Raw genomic sequence first — 21,455 nt, forward strand, 5'->3', positions numbered from 1 at the left:
AAGATCTTATCATTGCAACGCAGTTTCTGCACTCTCACTAATGATTTCACCAATGCAAACATGAGGTAAGTACAGTAAGAGCTTCGTTGTGCAGCGTAACAGCATCATTGATTTCATAAAGAGTTTGGGCAAGTGTCCAGATAAACTCGCGCTGTGTGATTGACAGCTTGGGCGACTGGAAAGGGATTGTTCTTTGATCGCTTTCTGTATTTTAATCACAGTTTAAGTAAGATTATTTTCATCCTACTAAGAGAAACGACGTGAAGTTGATCGTTTAGTCACTGGCTTGATTTACTGATGCAAAAACAGTATTGAACGACTTTGTAACTTGAACAATTACACATCAGACATTCACATAACCCACTGGTTCTTCAGAGGCTCGGATGAAGGAACTAAAAAAATATCTTTGTGTTCATTTGTACATCCAAACACTGAGCAACTGCCATGCTTCGCTCGTTTGCAAGCCATGATGAAAATCTCTCACTTTCTCATGGGCGGCCAAATTCTCTTTGCGGGCAAAGAAGAGAAAGGGGAGGTGACCTTTCCCCTTATGATGACATAAAGGGAAGATTCTAGATTCGCCCGTCTGAGCTTTCATTTTCTCAAAAATACCCAGGGCTTGGTTTACACCTATCAAAACGTCTAGCCACTGGGGGACCATAGGCAGGCTAGGGGAACTCATATTAATGTTAAAAAACCTCATACAGTGAAATTTTCATGCAATGGGACCTTTAAAAAACCTCATAAAGTGACATTTTCATGTCATGGGACCTTTAAACTATAATTGACAGCTGTCACATTATATTACAGTGTTTCCCATATTGGTTCACTATATCATCTCTGCCAACCACAAATAGATTTTCCAAAAGGCTTTGACATCGTTGAACAAACATGAGCACTGCACGTTTCAAAGTCAAAACGCTGGTGAAGTGAACTGACGGTCTTTAGAAAAGTTTCAATGTTATTTCAATTGAGTCTTTCTTTATCTTTCCTGATAAAGCAGCGTTTATGAGTGCTGCGCTGCTTTTGTGTACAGACGCTATCGGAGGAAACCGCTGTTTCTGTCGCTCCAAACTAGTGTGGAATTTTTCTACAATATTCACTCATGACAGTAAAATTGGGCATTATAAGTCAGTCTACTGAAGTATTTCCTCTCTCAATCAGTAGGAAATGTGGTTAACACCCAGTCATGCTTGAAAAAATAATAATACCGTCATATACCGTGAAACCGGTATAATTTAGAAAAATACCATGATATGGATTTTTGGTCATACTGCCCAACACTAATTTCTTTCCTGTCACTGGAGTATGACGAAGGTCTGACGCTCGCTGTGTGTGTGTTCAGTCTGAAGGAGTCGAGAGCGAGCCGGCTGTGGTGCTGCCCAGGGGTCAGATAAGGACCAAGCCTCTGATTCCTGAGAGATGTTTCACCACCACCACCGAGGACAGCGCAGAGGTCCAGACGTCCACACCTCGCCTGGAGGAGGACGGCACCAGCCTGCTCATCAGCTGCTCCCTGTGCAGTGTCCGTGTGCACACCAGTGAGTACTGACCTCTCACAATACAACAGACCTTCCCTTTTCATACATGACCATTCAGAAGTTTGGAGTCAGTAAGTGTCTTTTTTCTTTTTATTATTCTTTTATTCAGAAAGGAGGCATTCAATTGATCAAAAGTAACAGTAAAGACATTTTATAATGTTACAAAAGATTCTATTTCAAATAAATGCTGTTCTTTTTCTATTTATTAAAGAATCCTGAAAAAAAATCACTGTTTTCAACATTGATAATCATCAGAAATGTTTCTTGAGGAGCAAATCATCATATTAGAAAGATTTCTGAAGGATCATGTGACACTGAAGACTGGAAATTCAGCTTTGATGACAGGAATAAATTACATTTTAAAGTATATTCAAATAGAAAACACTTATTTTAAATTGTAATATTTTTTTCTGTATTACTGATTTACTGTATTTTTGATCAAATAAAAGCAGCCTTGGTGAGCAGAAGAGACTTTCAAAAACATTAACAAATCTTACCGACCCCAAACTTCTGAACGAGTTTATAACATGGATTTAAATGTAATTTCTTTCAGTTATGATGCCTCAAATTAAAAGAATAAGAATATAAACTATTAGGGAACAGATGTCCTGCATGCATGTGAACTTCTTCAGTACTGTTTGAAAAGCATCCCAGGGTGCACCATAGTGGTCTCATCATAGATGTGAACGTACTTTGTCAGAAAAGGGTGTGTTTCTAAAAATCGGTTTAATTTGCGCTGTTTGTTCCAGGTTGTTATGGTGTGGCCCCTTTGAGAATTTCCAAAGACTGGAAATGTGCCCGCTGTAAAGCCAACGCCTTCGCTGAGGTATACATAAACATCTTTACAACATATAGTGGCCCAAACGTTTTTGGACACCCAGAAGTACTGTCGTATAACCGTATAACTTGCTTTGACTGAGATTGAGATTGAGGCTGTCAAGCTCCAAAAACAACAAAAATACAACAAGCATGAACGCCAGTTTGAAATACGAGCTATGTATCCTAGGTGTATACAAACCTAGTATTGTTTTTGTGAAATGTTTTACTTGAACAGTGCATTGTACTTTATAACGAATGGCACTTGCTTTGATGTTTCTTATCCAATGCAGTGACATTCATACATTAAATGTGACATTAAGTGTCCAAATACTTTTTGGGCCACTGTACACCTGCATTAAACACATACTGATCTTTCATCTCTCTGTTTAATGACAAGTATGATGTCAATGATGTTTGTATCTGTGATTCTTGACAGAGTTGCTGTCTGTGTTCATTGAGAGGAGGAGCGTTACACAGAGCCAATAATGGCAAGTAAGTAAAACAAAAGTCCACTAGAGGACAGGACTCACGTAGGTAATGCCTCCTGACCTAGAAGTTACATTAGCTCTTGAATTCCTGTGTTTGTGTGCGCTTTAGACCAACAAGGACCTTTTGTTTCCATGCAACTTCTCTTATTACACAACTCTGGTTTGAGATTACAGGAATAATGTGTTTTACAACACATTGAGTTTCACAAAAATTCTCAAGAACGTCTCAAAAGAAAGAAATAGGAAATTATATTTGCTTAAGTAAAATACCTCAGTGTATACAGAAGTATTTGTTATACCATGTGTAATTTAACTTAATCATTATAATACATGATGTTTATTACTGTACTACAAATACTCTGCTATATACACTCAAACCAAAAATAATTCAGACACCAGATTTAATTTGATATTTTTTTTACTAGTGGGTGCAGGACACTCTTTAATTTCACTAGTTCATTTATGTAAGTGAGGATAGCAAAATAAAGTAAACTGAGACCTGTTATACCCAAAAATTCTTCATACAGTGGACTACCAGTACAATTTATAAAAAATTTGGGACCAAAAATTATTCAGACACTTTGACCTGACCATGTTTTGCTGAAGCGTTTTTTCTTTAATTGCTAATGTGACCTTTTTACACACAGACTGAACAAAATGAAGCATTGGTTGAGCTAAATTGGTATTATCTAGTGTACTTAAATTTAACAGCTGACAGATATTCAACATAATTCATCTGTGAGACAGTCTAACAGACGGATGGACAAAACCAGTGAAATATAAACTGATTTGATAACTCTGAGTTCTTGTCATATTTTATTACCATTTTCTAAACTATAGCGAATAAACTGTAATAATGTGAGAAATGTTGAAAGTGTCTGAATAAATTTTGATTTGACTATCTATCTACCTATCTATATAATTATTATTTTCTTTTTTACAGTAATCAGTGAGATTAAAAATGATAGAACCATCACTGAAAATAATGATAATTACCAAAAACTCAAAAGTAGAACTTCCAGGCAAACTATAATAATGTCCCACTGTAAGTGGTCCAAAAAAGAGATGATTTTCCAAAATGCAAAATAGAATTGCTTATTTTTCTGTTTTGATTCTGAGGTGAAATGTGACTGAAATGTGAGGTTTTTTTTTTTTTATTCATCCTGCTGTTCTTTTCAGCATCTGTTAATGTTGTGTAAATGATCAGCGCTGGTTCCTGACATGTGTCTCCGTGCACAGATGGGTTCATGTCCTGTGTGCGGTGGCAGTTCTAGAGGCTCGCTTTGTGAACATCGCTGAACGATCACCCGTGGATCTCAGCGGCATTCCCTTACAGAGATTCAAACTGGTGAGTTTCTGTGTGGAAACAGCAACATTTCACTTCTCAAAGATGTGGTTTTACGCCAAACCTCCATCAATCAACAACTGTCTTAAATCATGTCCCACATCCTTGATGCGAGAAAACGACACATTTTGGCACGGTTTGTGACTTCAAGATGTTGACTTCTACTGTAAAGGCTTTTGGAATAAGCAGAGTGTTATTTATATCTGCACTTGGGGCCCTTTTCTTCCTGACTCACTTCCTCTGAACTGACTTCCTGTGAGCTCTTCTCATGTATCTGCTTTTAGAAGTGCTACTACTGCAAACGGCGGATGAAGAAAACGTCGGGCTGTTGTGTGCAGTGTTCTCATGGTCGCTGCCCCACCTCCTACCACCCGACCTGCGCTCAGGCCGCAGGCGTCATCATGCACCCGGACAACTGGCCCTTCGTCGTCTACGTCACCTGTTGCCGCCACAAAGGCCCGGTGCAATCAGAGGTATTGAGCTCTGAAACTCTAAAGTTCTGCAATTCCACACATGGCTGCTTCAAGTGGACCAGTAGTCACTTCATGTTTCCTTTTTTTGACATTTTTAAGCAGGACATAAGTGTTTAAATACATTATAGAATACTTTATAGGCCACTTTAGAACAGATTATGTCAGTATTTTTCTTTCTCTAAACCAGGGGTGTTAAACTCAGTTCCTGGAGGCCCTGCAACCCTAATTAAACACTCCTGATCAGCTAATCAAGTCCTTCAGGCGTATTTGAAAACTGCAGGTGTGTGTGTGTTGAAGCAGGGCTGGAACTAAACTGTAGTTGCGTTTCCATTACCCTTCAGATTGCGCAAATTGAAATGGCGAATTGAAAATACGCCCAATGGAAACACGTCATTTTCGCAAAAGCTCCCATTTACCGCGAAACCGTTTTTCCGCTCGCATGAGGTGTTTTTTCAGGCAATTCGAAAAATAAATATTTCGCAAAACTGCAATGGAAACAGTTTTTGCGCATTTCCAGGTCACCTGACGTAGATGACGCGGTGTGTTTGGACAGAATACGAGAGTTCTTTATTAAATTCATATAAGACAAAATAATTACAGGAATAATGGATTGTAAACCTCAAATAAATGCCACAATCAAGACCTCGAAGCAAATATGAGGGAGAAACACCCAGAAACACCTCATATGTGCCGCTCACAAGTATAAGGGTCGTTTCTTACCATTAATGCTTGAAAAACACACATACATCTCCTTCGATTAGTAATAATGGCCAGTGCAGTGGCTGGGATTAGTAGGCTACATAACCCTACCAACGTCCGTTGCCATGTTTTTGGAATGACTTTACTGATCGCGAGAGGAAAAAAAATGAAGTTTTAGTCACATAACATCAGTTAATGGAAACGCCGTCATTTCGCAATCGTTTTTTGTCGACATTTAGAAAAAAAATCGCAAAAGTTTTGCGCAAATCTGTAATGGAAACGCGCCTTATGTAGGGCTGTGGCCCTCCAGGAACTGAGTTTGACACCTGTGCTCTAAACCTTAATTAAAAAGTAATGTTTTTATGACAGTGATCGTTTTCATTATGTGCACCCAAACTCCCACCCACCATTGCTTTTGATAATTCGCCCCTGATATAAATAGCATATTTCTTTCATTCTGAAAAGCATCGACCCTCCGTCAGTGACCGTCATTTTATGTCGATGCCAGGATCAGTCATTAAAACAAATTACTGAGAAATTTAAATGATGGAACTTAGGAAAATTACAACAGATAAAAAACAGAATTTGGAAAAAAAATATATCACGGAATTTGGGAAGAAATACAAGGTATTTGATTGGGCCCGAGCTCTGATGTGTGTTTCTCCTCTGCAGCGTAATAAAGCAGCCATGCGAGAGCTCAGCGTGGGTCAGAAGGTCATCTGCAAACACAAAAACGGACGCTACTACCAGTGTGAGGTCATACAGCTGACAAAAGAGACCTTTTATGAGGTCAACTTTGACGATGGCTCCTTCAGTGATAACCTTTTCCCAGAGGACATTGTGGTAAGGGAATATTTCACTAATATTTTAACTAGATTTTAGAAGTCATGGAAAACCAGGACATTTTGCAGGCCTGAAAAAGTCACATTAACGACTTAATAAAGTAATCTTGAAAGTTATTGAAAAGTCTGTAATGAATATACACTAGCGATCAAGTTTGGTAAGATTTTTGTAATTTGAATTTACATTTGTAATTGAAATGTAATTTATTCCTGTGATCAAAGCTGAATTTTCAGCATCATTACTCCAGTCTTCAGTGTCACATGATCCTTCAGAAATCATTCTATTATGATGATTTGCTGTTAATTGTTGAAAACAGCTTTTTAGTATTGTGTAAAAACTATTTTAGGAGTCTTTGATGAATAGAAAGTTCAAAAGAACAGCATTTATTTGAAATGGAAATCTTTTGTAACATTATGAATGTTTTTACTGTGACTTTTGGTCAATGTAATGCGTTCTTTCTGAATAAAAACAAAATACTGACTCCAAACCTTTTAAAACCATTGTGTATGTTTTGTCTAATTATGACTACGATATTACATATTCTTGTGTATGAATGTTTTTGTGTAGAACCGAGACTGCGCTCAGCTGGGTCCGCCACCGCAGGGTGAAGTGGTTCAGGTCCGATGGACGGATGGTCTTGTCTATGGAGCCAAATTCGTGGCAGCTCATGTCATTCAGATGTACCAGGTAAATGTCAGAGCAGAGTTCAAGCAAGTTCCTGTGTCTGCATTTAGTAAATCACTGCTTCTCCTCAGGTGGAGTTTGAGGACGGGTCGCAGCTGACTACTAAGAGAGATGACGTCTACACCCTAGATGAAGAGCTGCCCAAGAGGGTCAAATCCCGTCTGGTGAGCCCGATATGTTAAGGATTATTGCAAGTTAAAATACCAAAATACAAAAAAAATTGTGCCGTGACAATAGTACTTAATAGTCGTTGAGCTTGTATTATTCAAAATCAGCAATAATTCAAAATCTTCAGCATATATAATATTCAATAGTCAAGTTCCAGAAGTAAAAACTCGATCAATTGTTAATTCTCTCCATAAGGAAATTGATTTAAAAAAAAATGTTTTTTAAAGACCGACCAGCTATGAGCTGTGAGGGTTTTAATCGATGCTTCTGTTGAAGCCGTCAGCCCGCTATATAAAATAAGTGTGTTTAACAGCTGAATTTGTGGCGAAAAAATACATAATTGTGATGCTGTACAGAAAATTACACCAATCAGAGAGTTCGAGAGTTCAAACGCCCACTCCAATGTGCAGCAAATGATGTAATCGCTAGGAGATTTGTGTTTGTCAAATGCCATATTTTGATTGGTTTTAATTTGATTATACTGTTTATATGCTGATTATACTATACCTTCATTCACTATCCCCTACATTACTCCACTAGTATAATCCACTTGAAGGAGTGAATGAAAACGAGTGAGTGGATTTGGACACTGAGTGCCGCTTTTCAGTAGCACCTCACTGCAGTACACGAGATCCAGGGGGCGGAGTTGGATCCAGATCTAAGGGGTGGAGATGGGTAGGTTTAGGGGTGGGTTTAGGGATCAGGGGGTGGAGATGGGTAGGTTTAGGGGTGGGTTTAGGGATCGGGGTGGAGATGGGTAGGTTTAGGGGTGGGTTTAGGGATCGGGGGGTGGAGATGGGTAGGTTTAGGGGTGGGTTTAGGGATCGGGGGGTGGAGATGGGTAGGTTTAGGGGTGGGTTTAGGGATCAGGGGGTGGAGATGGGTAGGTTTAGGGGTGGGTTTAGGGATCGGGGTGGAGATGGGTAGGTTTAGGGGTGGGTTTAGGGATCAGGGGGTGGAGATGGGTAGGTTTAGGGGTGGGTTTAGGGATCAGGGGGTGGAGATGGGTAGGTTTAGGTATATGTAAGGTGGGAGGAGTTGGATCTGGATCGGTTATACACTCGTTATTTTGGTGCATTGAGGGATTGAATGAGTGTACGCGATAAGATCCACTAGGGTTCCCTCAAATAGTGCCGATTTCGGACACAGCCGCAGTCTTTTTATTAGATTTTCAAATACTAGTTTGCTTGAAATCAAAGTTTGTAATGTTGTGATTCACCTCGCAACTGATTGGTTCGTGGCTTTTAACTCTTTAATGAAGACGTTTGTAGAAACGTGCTTGATTTTCATGTGTGTGTGTGTGATTCAGTCCAAGGCATCGGACATGCGCTTTGACGGGATGTTTGGTGAGAAGAAGGTTCAGGAGAGCAAGAGACAGCGAGTGATCAACTCCAGGTACAGAGGGGACTATATCGAACCCGTCATCTACCGAGCCATCATGGAGTAGCCAGCGACGACACGGCCTTCATCACCTGAAACCACCAGCGGACTCGAGCACACACCCTGCCAATGCCGGTGGCGCTCAGTCCGCAGGCGTCCCGCACCTGGAGGGGTTTCATCTATCCCGATCTCATCTGAGTCGAGGCAGGGCGTTTCAGTGTCTTTCTCAGAGAATGCAGCTTCGATGCCCTTTTAACCTCAGCTCTGTGAAACTGTGCCACAAACACATCTTCACTCTGTTCATCAAGTCGCTCTCAATCACATTCGTTTGATACAGAATATTTGTAATCTCCATTTCATAAAAATATCGAATTTTATCAAATTGAATTAATTTATTTGACTTAATTCAGGGTGCTGTTTCTACCCGTATTTTAGCGCCCGGCGGTGCCATCGCACTTTACGGACGCGGATCTCCTGTTTTTTTAAAGATCTACACTGGCATAAATTGTGCAGTTGAGACCCTGAATAATGTACATTATTTGGAGCATAATGAATTCAGCGTGTCTTTGAGAGTCGTTTTGTACAAGCCTATTTATTACCTGGTGCTTTACGAAAGTAACTTCTGCAATATACGCCGCGAGTTCCAGTTGTGTCGAAGTTCAGTGCCGATGAGTGTGTCTTTTGTTGGAGATGCAGAGCTCATAGCGAAACGCCAAGGATCTCACTTTCGCAGCTGTTCAGAGCCCTGCCTTGCATTCTGGTTCAATACACTTTCGTTTAATGTAGCTTACTGCTGTCAACATTTTATCAAAAGCCCCACGGATTTAATAAGCTATTTTTGCACTTCTCAGCTGTACTTTTATGAATTGTCTTCTTTGTCCTTGCCGTAGCCAAGCTCTAGAGACAGAAATGCTCTTCTAAAAAGCTGAGGAGGAGCCCATGTTTGACCCCGACAGCATTTGGAGAAAGTAAGGTTGTTGCAGCTCTTCAGTTGTTCGATAGATAGGGCTAATCTTCACTATTAAGAAATTATAAAAAAAAAAATATTTTTTTCTATCAAGAAGCCTATTTTAATTGCTGTTTTATGATACATGTTTAATGTTCATATACTGTGAGATAGAGTTGTATGTAGTTAATTTAAAAAATCTCGAGCTTTCGGCACGTTTCTTCTGCCTCTTGTTTTGCTTTTCGAACGTGAGCCTCGTTCTCACTGCACTTCTGAATGCAGAGGCTCTAGGACTTCCATATATGTATTTTGTAAAAAAAAAAAACCCATTAATGTGCATCAGTAAAAGATGTGAGCTGACATGGTTCTTATGCTGAAGTGTCTTCTTCTTTTTTAACTTGCATTGCAAAACTAACTTTTTAACACGGTATGTTCAGTTGCAGACAGATTGTATGTTGCATAAACCATACCTGCAAATCCGTCGCCTTTTGGCACATTTTTCCATTCTGACAATTAAATAGCATGAGTTTTATTTTTTAATCAAAACTTGTTTTATTTAACCTTTTAAATCATAGTTTTACAGTTATTTTATGTTACCATAGACGTTGGTGTCATTTCATTATAATGTTGCTGCAATGTAGTTCTCTTTTAATTTTTCGGGACACTTTGAACTGCTGATTCCAATAAATTTTTTGAAGAAAAAATTCCCCATCCATCACCTTTTTCACCAGTCTGGAGTTTGCAGGTATGATACAGTTATGTTAACTGTAAATAACTTTTATTGCATTTTATTTCACAATCAATTATATGGCCAGAAGGAGTAAAAAAAAAAAATATATATATATATATATTTATGTCAGACTCTGATAAGCATAATTTTGGTTTGTTTTAGCCACAAGTTTTTATTAAAACTGATATTCAGAACTAGTGAAAACATTTAGCATACAAATCTAAATAAATAAACTTCATGAATTTATAATAAAGTAATAATCCAATTAAATGAATATTTATCTATCTATCATTTAATAAAGCATAGCTTACCTGAAATGTACTATAAAAATGCAGTGAAAACATTTCAGTCATGTGGTGTCTGATAATAATAATAATAAAAAATAACAATAATAAAACATTTGATTAAAGGGATAATGTATCAGCTTTGAAAAAAAAAATCCTGTTAAATATATACATATATATTTGTGTATTTATTTTGAACTTTTATTCACAATCTTTACTCCTTGTATTAGTTCTGTTATACTTGTATTAATTCCCATATGAAAAACTAATATTAGTCAATTAAATGCGTTATAATGCATGGTATCGGTGGTCAGATGTGACATCAGTTTTGAGTATTTATCATGTCAAGATAATGAAGCCACAGAAGCAGAGAAACAGGAAGGGTTTCCAAGGGAAGTCTGCCAATAAAGTATTAAATAAATGATGTTTGTGTAGTGACGCCTTTAAGACGTGTTCATGCAGACAAAAGCTCTATTCATTTATTTAGACAACACGTTTTGTTGTGATGTGGAAGTTTGCCGATCTGTCTGCTATAGAAAAAAAAAGGTAAGTAGGCTTTTCTCTCGTTAATAAAGCAGGCCATAGAGATCTCATTTGCTACATGTATTTCTTGCCGCTTAAATTAGCATGAGGTGGTCGCTCAGAGACCAGTGTGGGTTAAATGTGTTTCCTGAGGTTTTCACAGTACAGCAACCTACAGGCTCAACTTATGTCAGTCCACAGGAAAGCTCTGAAATAGTGTACATCTCCTTCTAGTGCCCTTTTCAAAGCTGTCCTTGGTTAAAAACAGACTGTGGTGCTCAACAAGAAAGACTCAATGATCTCACGAGCATTTCCACTGAGAGCGACGTTCCCCACTGAAAAGAAAGACTAGAAAATGTCTGCATTCATTTGTGTGTATAATTTAAGACGTACAAAGTTATCTGTAGAGCTAAAGATATGTGAGTGGGTTGATTGTTATATTTTTATGTTTATATGAAATCATAAAAGTCGAGATACGTGGTTGGCGTCACCATCAACACAAGACAGATGCACGCGACTTCTGTAAACTAGCCCAATGAAACTGTGATTCATAGTGCAATAGAAACTACTGTGGTATTAGATGAATTTCATGGTAGTTAATCATTATTATATTCATATACCATGGCTTTAAGCATCGGTTTTACCTTGGTAGATTTCCAAAATATCGTAGTAAAATCAAATGGCACTGGTCACTGAACTTTGGTGCTTGTCTATACTCATCATTACACCAGCTTCATTTGCATAATCTCTGTTTTAAGTAACACAACACTGTGTGCTGATAGCTACGTATGGAAATCCATTTCTGCCACATAAGAAAAAAAAAAAAACATGCTTTGGTAAATTATGGCATACTCAGTCATTCTGTGATAATAAAAAATTACTTTTAGTCATAATTACGATTTTAAAAAGTCCCTTACGAGATTCAAATTCGAAATTATGTCATATAAGTAATACTTTTAACAAAAAGGTAAACTATAATTATGATATAGAACGTCACAATTATGCTCACAATTTTGACTTCGCATGTCTGTCATAATTTTGACTATTTCACTCATTAGGCTACTTGGTAGGCTATGTCATATGACTTTAAAGGGATAGTTCACTTTGAAATTAAGTTTTGGTATGGTTTAGCTTACCTCAAGGGCATCCAAGATGTAGGTGTCTTTGTTTCCGCAGTAGTTTCAATTTTGATATTTTTAGGTCAAACCGGTCTTGTCAGTCATATAATGCAGGTCTATGGTCACCACCTCAAAGAGCATGCACAGAGAAGTCCAAATTAAACAATTCCCCATCGTAAGTACACATTGATGGCAAAAATTGAAACTACTGCGGAAACAAAGACACCTACATCTTGGATGCCCTTGAGGTAAGCTAAAACATACCAAAATTTAATTTCAAAGTGAACTATCCCTTTAAATGAGAATTTCGACTTTTTATGTCAAAACTATGAAATATAACTTGTAATAACTCCGACTTTTCGTTTTCTTATATTTCAGTTTATCTCATAAATATGACTTAGTTTGTCATAGGCTAATTATGATTTATCAAAGCATTATTATTATTATTTTATTTTATTTTTTGTTGTCGGAAATGACCATAGAAAGTGTCTTGTATTACTATGTGGCAATAGTGAATCATGTTTTATGGACCTGTATGTATGGTGTGTGTTCGGCTGTGCTCAAGCCAATAGCTGTTCAGAACACACAGAAGAAACCCTCCTCCTCCTGAAGCTTCTCAACCTAATTTTAAATGGCATGAGATCCGTTTGTTTCCCTTCACTTCACTGCACTGCACTCTGGGAAGCGAGCTGATGAACGCAGCCGAGAGATAAAAGAAATGTTTTTTTCCGTTCCCCCAGAAGAACCGTAGCGAGCGTCGCCTGAGACAGCGGGGTGTTTGTGGACATGTTTTCATTGTCGCTCCGTTTCTGTGAGGTAGGAGTTTAGCCAGCCTCTCAACACACACACACGCGCTAAATGTTTTATTGACATTTTGTGTCTTGTAACAGCCGTGGTGTCAGGTGTATCTTATTAGGACTGCGTGTAACCGTGTGATTGTGTAATTCATTTGTGTTGAACGGGAGTTGTTGGGCTAAAAGTAATAATCATTGCTGGTTTGAGGTTAGCAGTAGCTAATGCGCTAACCGGATGCGACTGATACCGTTATAACTGACTGAAGAGCGATCAGTCATCGTGCGGTTTCCATTGGTTACACGGTTTGTTGTTGTTTATGTGTTTTAACGATGAAGATAGTTGTTAAAGTAGTGTTGTGTGTGTGTTTTGGATTTTGAGGTCTTAGACGCAGTGAAATCAGTATAGCTGCTACTAACAAAATCACCCAAAAAGTAATATGTATACCATGTACAATATATACCATGTGTTTGGAAATGCATCATAATAATTACATGAAATACAAATTCTGTGAAATCTAAATAACGCGGTGTATCGAAAAAGTTCCAGTTTTTTTATATTATAGCCTACACAATATAACATAATATATATATATATATATATATATATATATATATATATATATATATATATATATATATATATATATATAAGTATAATTAGAAAACAACACGTATTATAATATTGTATAATATAATTTAGTGTTTTATAATATAATTAAATATTTTATATTATTGTAATTATTATAATATACAGTACATAAGTTTGGATGCATTGCTATTTTTAATGGTTTTGTTTTTTTGTTTTTCAGAAGAGAGAAATCTCTTCTTCTCACCAAGGCTGCATTTATTTGATAAAAAAACCAACAGAAAAAGCAGTAATATTGTGAAATATGATTAGAATTTAAAATAATGGTTTTCTATTGTAATATACTTTTAAAAAATCATTTATTTCTCTGAATCAAAACTCTGCTTTTTATACAGTCTCTTACACTTTGCTCAACCATTGGGCATTCGTTGGGTCATCTTTAACTAACCCATCCCCTTCTTGTTCCCACAATTAATCGTCTTTCTTGGATCCATTTCCCATAGTGGTGAGCCATCACCTGGTTTATCATATAAAATACACTTTTATAAGGTGTTTGAACATAATTATGTGTCCACAGTGTGTGTAAACAACCAGCCTATAATGGTTCATATCTAAACAAACTCCTTTTTTTTTTCATAAACAGTCTCTCCAAACATTCTCCAGTTTTGTTGTTGCACTTGCTTGCAAGTACATCTGTCTGCAGATCCGGCGGGGGTGCACCTGGGCCACCACGTGCAGCCTTTCCCATAACGGCTCTCACTGGTTCATGGCACAGTGTAATGACGTCGACGCCACGGTTTAACAGGAAATTCGGTTGAAAACAATGCTTATGACTTATACATGGTAGTATAAAACAAAACTTTGAATCCGTTAATTACTTATATCTGGTAATAATATATAGTATTATAAATATTGTTCTTTTTTGGAAAATGTTTCCTTATGTACATTTCCAAGCAATAATCCAGTTACTTCTTTTGACTTGTCACATTGCAAATGTCAACAAACTTTTTTAATTTAACTTTTATTTCAGTATTTACTTCACAGTTACAAGTATTCATTTTTAACATTTAAATAAAAGTCGATAATTTTCAGCAAGTCTCAAGATGTTATTAAAATGAATAAATTATGGATTTACTAGATAATGAAAAGGGTTATGGTTAAAATACCAACATTGTTTGTATATGAATAACATGCCAAGACAATTATTTCATTGTTATTTATTTAGGTATCAAATCAAATGGTTTAATTAATTCTGATAAAGATAGGTGAAACTTTACATATGTAAATATACATATCTGTTTGTACAAATTAACTAGAATTTTGTACATATATACATCTGTGGTTAGACATTGACATCCTTTACTGTACGTTCACACCGCCGCCGACTTGAGCTTCCAAAGTTAACGGAAGTCATTCATTTTCAGTGGAAGCTGGCTTCTCTCAGCTGCAAGGAGCGTCAAATCCATCGGCGTCGCGTTTTGAGCATCAATCAAAAAGTTGAAAGTATCTCAACTTTATGGTAATGAGTTATGACGCGGTTCAGCGGCAAACGCCAGCAACCAATCAGAATATAGACGTCCTTCGCGCTGGCTGATTCCGGAGAAACATACGATGTAAACTTTCGTTCCTACCAAAACATTAGTTCCGAGAAAATGGAGGAGAAACTGATAATCGCTGTTGCTGGGTTTCCTATCATTTATGATATGACGTTATTTTCATATAGAGACCAGTTACAAAAGAGAGAGAGCCCTGGCCGCGCGCGCGCACTCACCTTCACTGTCTAAAAACAACACGTCTTGCTCTCTCTCCCTCGCGCATATTAATCAAAATATTTTTTTTCCCCCGACCAAATGTGACCAAAACGGTTATAAAAATGCTGTCATTATAAAAGGTTTCTAGTGTCAATGTATTGCTTGTTTTTTCTGTTTACATTTCATGGTGTGACACAGACTTCAGAGCGGCCAAAGTGTCAACAAGCTTCCCCGTACTTTTTGACAAGCGTCGGCGCCGCGGCGGTGTGAATGTACAGTTACACACTTTCCTCAATCTCCTTTCCCCAGTTCACATCACTTGTAGCCAAAAACACACAAAACAGAACCACATCTAAGATCATGTTAGCCATGATACTGCAAGAAGTAACAACAAAAAGTAACAACCTTACACCCATGTAACACACTTTAAACTTTAACACACTTGTTTGCCTTTTGTGCCTAAAAGGATAGCAGAGAATACAAGTCAAAATATTCATGGTAAGAGAAGTAAAAATGTCTTATTAAATGTCTCATACATTCTTTTCAGTATGCCTCATTTGCCTTTCTCTTGCCCGTCTTTCTTCATCAGACCTGTAATGAAAAGTAGTACAGGCAAATTTTTAGGCAAATTTTCATGACCTAACGTTCCATGAAACCATGTAAAAAACGAATAAATTTAACTAAATAAATGACAAGCTGTGTGGTTTTACTAAATAAACACTGACACACCAGTAAGCCGGTTAGATAAAATACTGTGTCTGACCCTATCAACGGATTGACATTATTACTATTGAATGTAGTTTCATGTTTAATGTTTAATTAAATAAATGTATACTTATTATTATTATTATTATAATAATAATAATAATAATAATATCAAAAAAAAATATATATATACTGTATATATATGAAGAGTTCAGATGCAAAAGCCTCTAAGTGCCATCTGAAATTTTCTTCTAGAATGATCATTTTTATCAAGCTCGTATATTTAAGTTCAGTAATTTCACTTAAATGGCAATGAAAATTACCCATGAATTGTCATTTAAATGAAATTACTGAACTTAAATATACAAGCTTGATAAAAATGATCATTCTAGAAGAAAATTTCAGATGGCACTTAGAGGCTTTTGCATCTGAACTCTTCATATATACTATAATATATATATATATATATATATATATATATATATATATATATATATATATATATATATATATATATATATATATATATTATATATATATATATATATATATACTGTATATGTATATATATATATATATATATATATATTATATATATATATATATATACTGTATATGTATATATATATATATATATATATATATTATATCACTCATATATATATATATACTTAGGCCTACAGTGCTTTTGGGAAACGTTGCTCTAGTTATTTGTGTGATATGGTAAAGTAAAGTTACACAATCTTTATTTTTTATTTTTTATACTTCCTTTTAACGTCACACTAAACACCACTCAGAATTAAAAATTGTTATAAAAAAAAAATTAAACGAGTAGCTTGCCTGTACTCACCATGCTGCGATGAACCGCGGAAATGAAAACCCGCTAGAATCGCCGTCATGACTTGACGGTGCCGATGAGAAGAGACGTGCAGCCCCGCTCCGCCCCGCCCCGATCTGCAGGCTGCAGCCAGGTGCTCCTCCTTGCTGGAGGATCTGAAGCACAGGCTCCGCCCTCTTCTGGAAAGGAGCTCATTTGCATTTAAAGGGACACACACAAAAACTGTGTTTTTGCTCACACCCAAATAGGGACAAATTTGACAAGCTATAATAAATGATCTATGGCAGGGATAGGCAACTCCGGTCCTGGAGGGCCACTGTCCTGCAGAGTTTAGCTCCAACCCTAATTAAACACACCTGAACAAGGCAATCAGTGTTTTCAGGATTACTAGATAGATACAGGCAGGTGAGTTTTTATCAGGGCTGAAGCTAAACTCTGCAGGACAGTGGCCCTCCAGGACCGGAGTTGCCTATCCCTGATCTATGGGGTATTTTTTTGAGCTGAAACTTCAGACACATTCTGAGGACACCAGAGACTTGTATTACATCTTGTGAAAAGGGGCACATTATGTCCCCTTAATGAATATACTTAAAAAAAAAAAAAAAAAAAAAATCTTAAATATTCAGAATGAACTGTTTAAAGGGGCATTCCACCCATTTGAACATTGTTTTTTTATTTAAAATGGGTCATATATGTAGTCGAAATGTAAAATAAATTTTGAATTTGGTGCCTTCGTGACCGAGGAAAGACAAAAAATAACTTCAGGACGCATTTGTATGAAAGACAACAACTCCCACAATGCACCACATTGCACAGCTCCGCAAGCCACTCCCACTAATCCAGAAAGCGCATATCTATGGCAAGCCGTTTGAACTTTTATTCATTTCCAGGATATGAATCCTTGATATCAAGAATTACATTTTCACTAGTTAAAATGATCATTCTTGATATCAGGAATAATGTTTCTACTAGTAACAATGATAATTCTTGATATCAACAATTGAATTTCAACTAGTAAAAACTATAAAGGCCATTGCACACTGAGTCCGAAATTCGCATCCGAAATTTTCGCACGTTAAAAAGAAAATTCGACCTCACGTTATGTCAATCATGCTTGCACACTGTCTACGAAACTTTCGTCCGTAAAAAAAAATTTCGGATTGGGTTCGATTTTCTGCGTTTTTCGCATCCACAGCCAGTGTTTTGTGAGGTTTTTTGAAAATTCAGAGCCACCGTACAAGCGAACGACAAAATCCAGAATGACGTCTGACAAGTTGATACACTTCGTCTCGCAGCACAAGTACTGTATGAAAAACAAAATGCGGATTACAAAGACACTGAATAAAATATAACCTGTATACAGCTGTTCTGTCTGCCCAGCGCTTCTGCCGGCCGTGTGTGTGTGTGTGTGTGTGTGTCCGTCCATAGACATAGGCCTACTGCCAGTTTCTGTTCAGGATCGATTGGTTCACGGAAATTTGTGGTCTTCTTTTTAATATGTGGCTCCAGTATCGCTAGCAAAGCATCAAACTGTTCCACTGACATTCTGAGGTAAATTTTGAATCGTTTGGGATAATTTCGCAACTCCTTGATAAGGAGGTGAAACTCTCCTTCCTCTCGGCGCAATCTCAGGATTGGATGGACCCAATATTTCCTCTTTCTTTTTCTCTTTTTAAGAAGAAAGAGGGCAACAAATTCATCCTCACTGCTTGACGAATCCATTTAGTATTTTTTGCGTTTTTTTCCGCAAAGGTTTAATAAATACGCGTCGGACTCAGTGTGCAAGGTTTCTGTGCGTGACGAATTTTACTGCTGACGAACACGAAAAAACGCATACGAAAATTTCGGACTCAGTGTGCAATGGCCTTAACTCGAGCCAGTCCGGGTTCCTCGTCCGCGGCAGGCAGGTCTTCTGCCTCGGCTGCTCTTCGCTATAATGCGGCTTGTAAAGGTAGCCACAAACACCTGATTCAAGCATCAGACTTCCGAAATCCTCTTCTTCTATATCATATTGAGCACTCTCCTCCGCTATTGTCATAACTTTACATCTGTCTCCACCAGTGTTGCCAGATTGGGACGGTGATTTCCAGCCCAAAAGCTCACCAAAACCCGCCCACTACAAGAAAAAACCGCCCAAAATTTTACTGCCGCCAAAATAATATGATATAAATTCGTTACCATGTCATTCAAGGTTGATAAGCACAATTTTTATCTCCTTAAAACAAAAAAAAATATGATAAAATAAAATAAAAAATAAAATTCCAGGAAAACAGATCAAAACAGGGAAATAATAAAGGAGAATTAGCCAATATGACTAAAATGTCCAGATGGACACTGTCAAAACGGCAATCAAGAAATGAACCGATTACTTTAACCCTCGGAAGTACACATTGCAGAACATAACGCAGAATTTAGCAGTCAAACTCATTCATCGTTGATTCAAACCTTTTTCAGCAGCTGTCAGGGTCGAGTATAACGTTAGTGCAGTCTGGACGGTGTAAAAGTTGCCGATGTCTCTGGTAAGGTTAGGTTAGTGTGCACATGGCCATGGACATATTTCACGTCCCATATTTCATTTCATTTCATTTCATTTCAAGTCATTCAACTGTGCTCTCCTCAGAGTTATATTCACCATCTATCTCCCACCAGGTGTATGTTTTTAGAGTTGCTCACTATCTTACTCTTTACTGTGTAGATAAAACTTACTGTTTAGTAGGCTATAGCTAGCCTATCACTTTGGCATTAGCGATCACTTGAATATACAGCTACAACTTATCGCGCTCAATCGCATCTGCCTGCTGATCACTGATTGGCTAAAAGTGCGTGCTCGTCGGTGATGTCAACACTAACGCCAGCTGACTCTGCATGGGCGCGCGTGTGTGTACAGTAATGTCATGATGACTGATTTCATGGACTACATGCACACTTTAGTTTAGTTTTTTAATCAATTAGACTTTAAAATGTAGATGTTTGAAAACCGCCGAACTGACCCCAAACCAGCCCAAATTTTGTCCACCCGCCCAAACCCATTTTTACCCGCACAATCAAATTCAAAACCGCCCAATTGGGCGGGAACCCGCCCAATCTGGCAACACTGGTCTCCACAGCGCCTGTTAGCTTAGCTTCAAACAAGATGGAGGATATTGCTTTCAGTTTCAGAGAGTAAAGTCCCACCCACTGATCTGTAATAGGTCTGTAGCGTGAGCGGGTCCCGCCCCCTGGGAAAGATGAGGAACGAGTGCTTGTAGTCTCAACAGAAATCCCCCCCTCTTACACTTCCTCCTACAATGACGCAAAATGAAGATTTTTGCGTCATTGTAGGAGGAAGTGTGAAAGGTAAATAACGGATTTCTCCCGTCTCAGGGGAAAATGAGAGAGTGTTGCACGACCATTCAATAGTATGACTGGGTTTCTAACAATGCAAAGCTTAATGCAAATGGGTGGAGTGTCCCTTTAAGTTTTAGGTGTTGATAGACTTCAGTGTATTTTAATGTTTTTATTTATTTTTTATGTCCCCCTGTAGTCTAATTTTATCCCTTAAAGGATCATTTTAAAAAAAAATCCTTGGAAAAAGAAAAAATCTTCATGCTTAAAAATAGCTTGAATGTAACTCTACACCCTTGCCTCATTTAGAATACGCGGTTGGTTCTATGAATATCTTGGTTACAAGTTTGTGACAGTGATTTCAAATCGTGTTTTTGAGGCTGTCTTTGGTTCACTGCAGTTTTAAGGAGAAAATACTCAGCAATGGTGTCGACTTGTGAATTCGCACATGGTTTGTCTTAAAGCACATATACATTTAAACATATAAACAACATTAAAAGCTTGATTTTTTTACCACAGTTTCACTTTAATGAAAATGCTGAAATATTCATACTTGGAAGAATTTACCACGGCATCTGCATTTTTCACCAGAATGTCAAAGTTTTAGTTGATGATAATAATAGTGTGGGATCACTTTCAGATGCTGTACAATGATTTGTTTGGTTTCCTAATTAATTGGTTTTATTCAAGTCAAAAAATATGATTTAATGTGGTCATACAGACAACATGGATAGATCAGGTCAAATGTGTTAAGCAGCTTTCAGAATCATTAAAAACACATCATTTAATTAAAAGTTGATCGTAGGAACCACTGTCTTACGATGCTTTTGAGAGAAACAGCGCTTGAAAGTGAGCTTTATTTCACCATCAGGCCAGTCACTACATGTTATGAAGGTCTGGACACGCCCACATCAAATTAACACGTCTGTCGTGTCCAACCTGTGATGAACTCGCGGATTTCTCAAGGTGTTGATCAATTTACCAATGTGTTGTGTGCTTGTGTTTTCAGGTGACTCGGACCAGATGAAGCCTCGTGTGAGATGATCAGGATGAAGTCCACACGGAGCTTCATGTTTTTGGTTTGTCCCATCATGGTGCTGATATTCCTGTACTATTCCTCTGGCAGACTGCACCTACGGACCTCAGTGCAGAAATCTCGTGAGTATAAAGAGTCATTTGTTTGTGGGGTTTTTTTGTCAACTGTGACACGCATACCTGGATGTTACTAATAATCCTCAACACCTTGATTAGCTGGTTAGACATGTTATATTGGACTTGCAGCCCTTCAGAAGCAGATACATGGTTTTAGGTGAATATAAATGATTGTCAGGGTATGAGTGGTTACAGCATGGATCCTTACTTTCACGAGTGGACCTTGAAGCGGTTCAGCAGCTCTAGTTAGTCAGTCACATGACTG

The 21,455-nt window shown here is 37.6% G+C and overlaps 2 protein-coding genes across 5 annotated transcripts in view; both read left to right on the plus strand.

The window, feature by feature from the left end:
- Window positions 1-9,753, plus strand: part of kdm4aa (lysine (K)-specific demethylase 4A-a) — a 28,401-nt gene extending 18,648 nt beyond the window's left edge. For both annotated transcript variants that reach the window (XM_084426566.1, XM_084426567.1), the window contains exons 14-22: window positions 1,346-1,541; window positions 2,291-2,367; window positions 2,797-2,852; window positions 4,088-4,196; window positions 4,478-4,666; window positions 6,038-6,208; window positions 6,776-6,895; window positions 6,964-7,056; window positions 8,370-9,753. In XM_084426566.1, coding sequence (XP_084282692.1) covers window positions 1,346-1,541; window positions 2,291-2,367; window positions 2,797-2,852; window positions 4,088-4,196; window positions 4,478-4,666; window positions 6,038-6,208; window positions 6,776-6,895; window positions 6,964-7,056; window positions 8,370-8,507 — 1,149 coding nt within the window. In that variant the 3' untranslated portion in view covers window positions 8,508-9,753. The remainder of the gene's footprint in view (window positions 1-1,345; window positions 1,542-2,290; window positions 2,368-2,796; window positions 2,853-4,087; window positions 4,197-4,477; window positions 4,667-6,037; window positions 6,209-6,775; window positions 6,896-6,963; window positions 7,057-8,369) is intronic.
- A 2,798-nt stretch (window positions 9,754-12,551) lies between these two features.
- Window positions 12,552-21,455, plus strand: part of st3gal3a (ST3 beta-galactoside alpha-2,3-sialyltransferase 3a) — a 45,958-nt gene continuing 37,054 nt past the window's right edge. The window contains exons 1-2 of one of the 3 annotated variants that reach the window (XM_084425215.1): window positions 12,552-12,856; window positions 21,048-21,196. In XM_084425215.1, coding sequence (XP_084281341.1) covers window positions 21,079-21,196 — 118 coding nt within the window. In that variant the 5' untranslated portion in view covers window positions 12,552-12,856; window positions 21,048-21,078. Of the gene's footprint in view, window positions 12,857-14,092; window positions 14,217-21,047; window positions 21,197-21,455 lie in introns of those variants that run through there. The other 2 variants (XM_084425213.1, XM_084425214.1) reach the window with 2 other exon arrangements.

The sequence above is a fragment of the Rutilus rutilus genome (assembly GCF_951802725.1).
Source record: "Rutilus rutilus genome assembly, chromosome: 12".
NCBI classification, from domain to species: Eukaryota; Metazoa; Chordata; class Actinopteri; order Cypriniformes; family Leuciscidae; genus Rutilus; species Rutilus rutilus.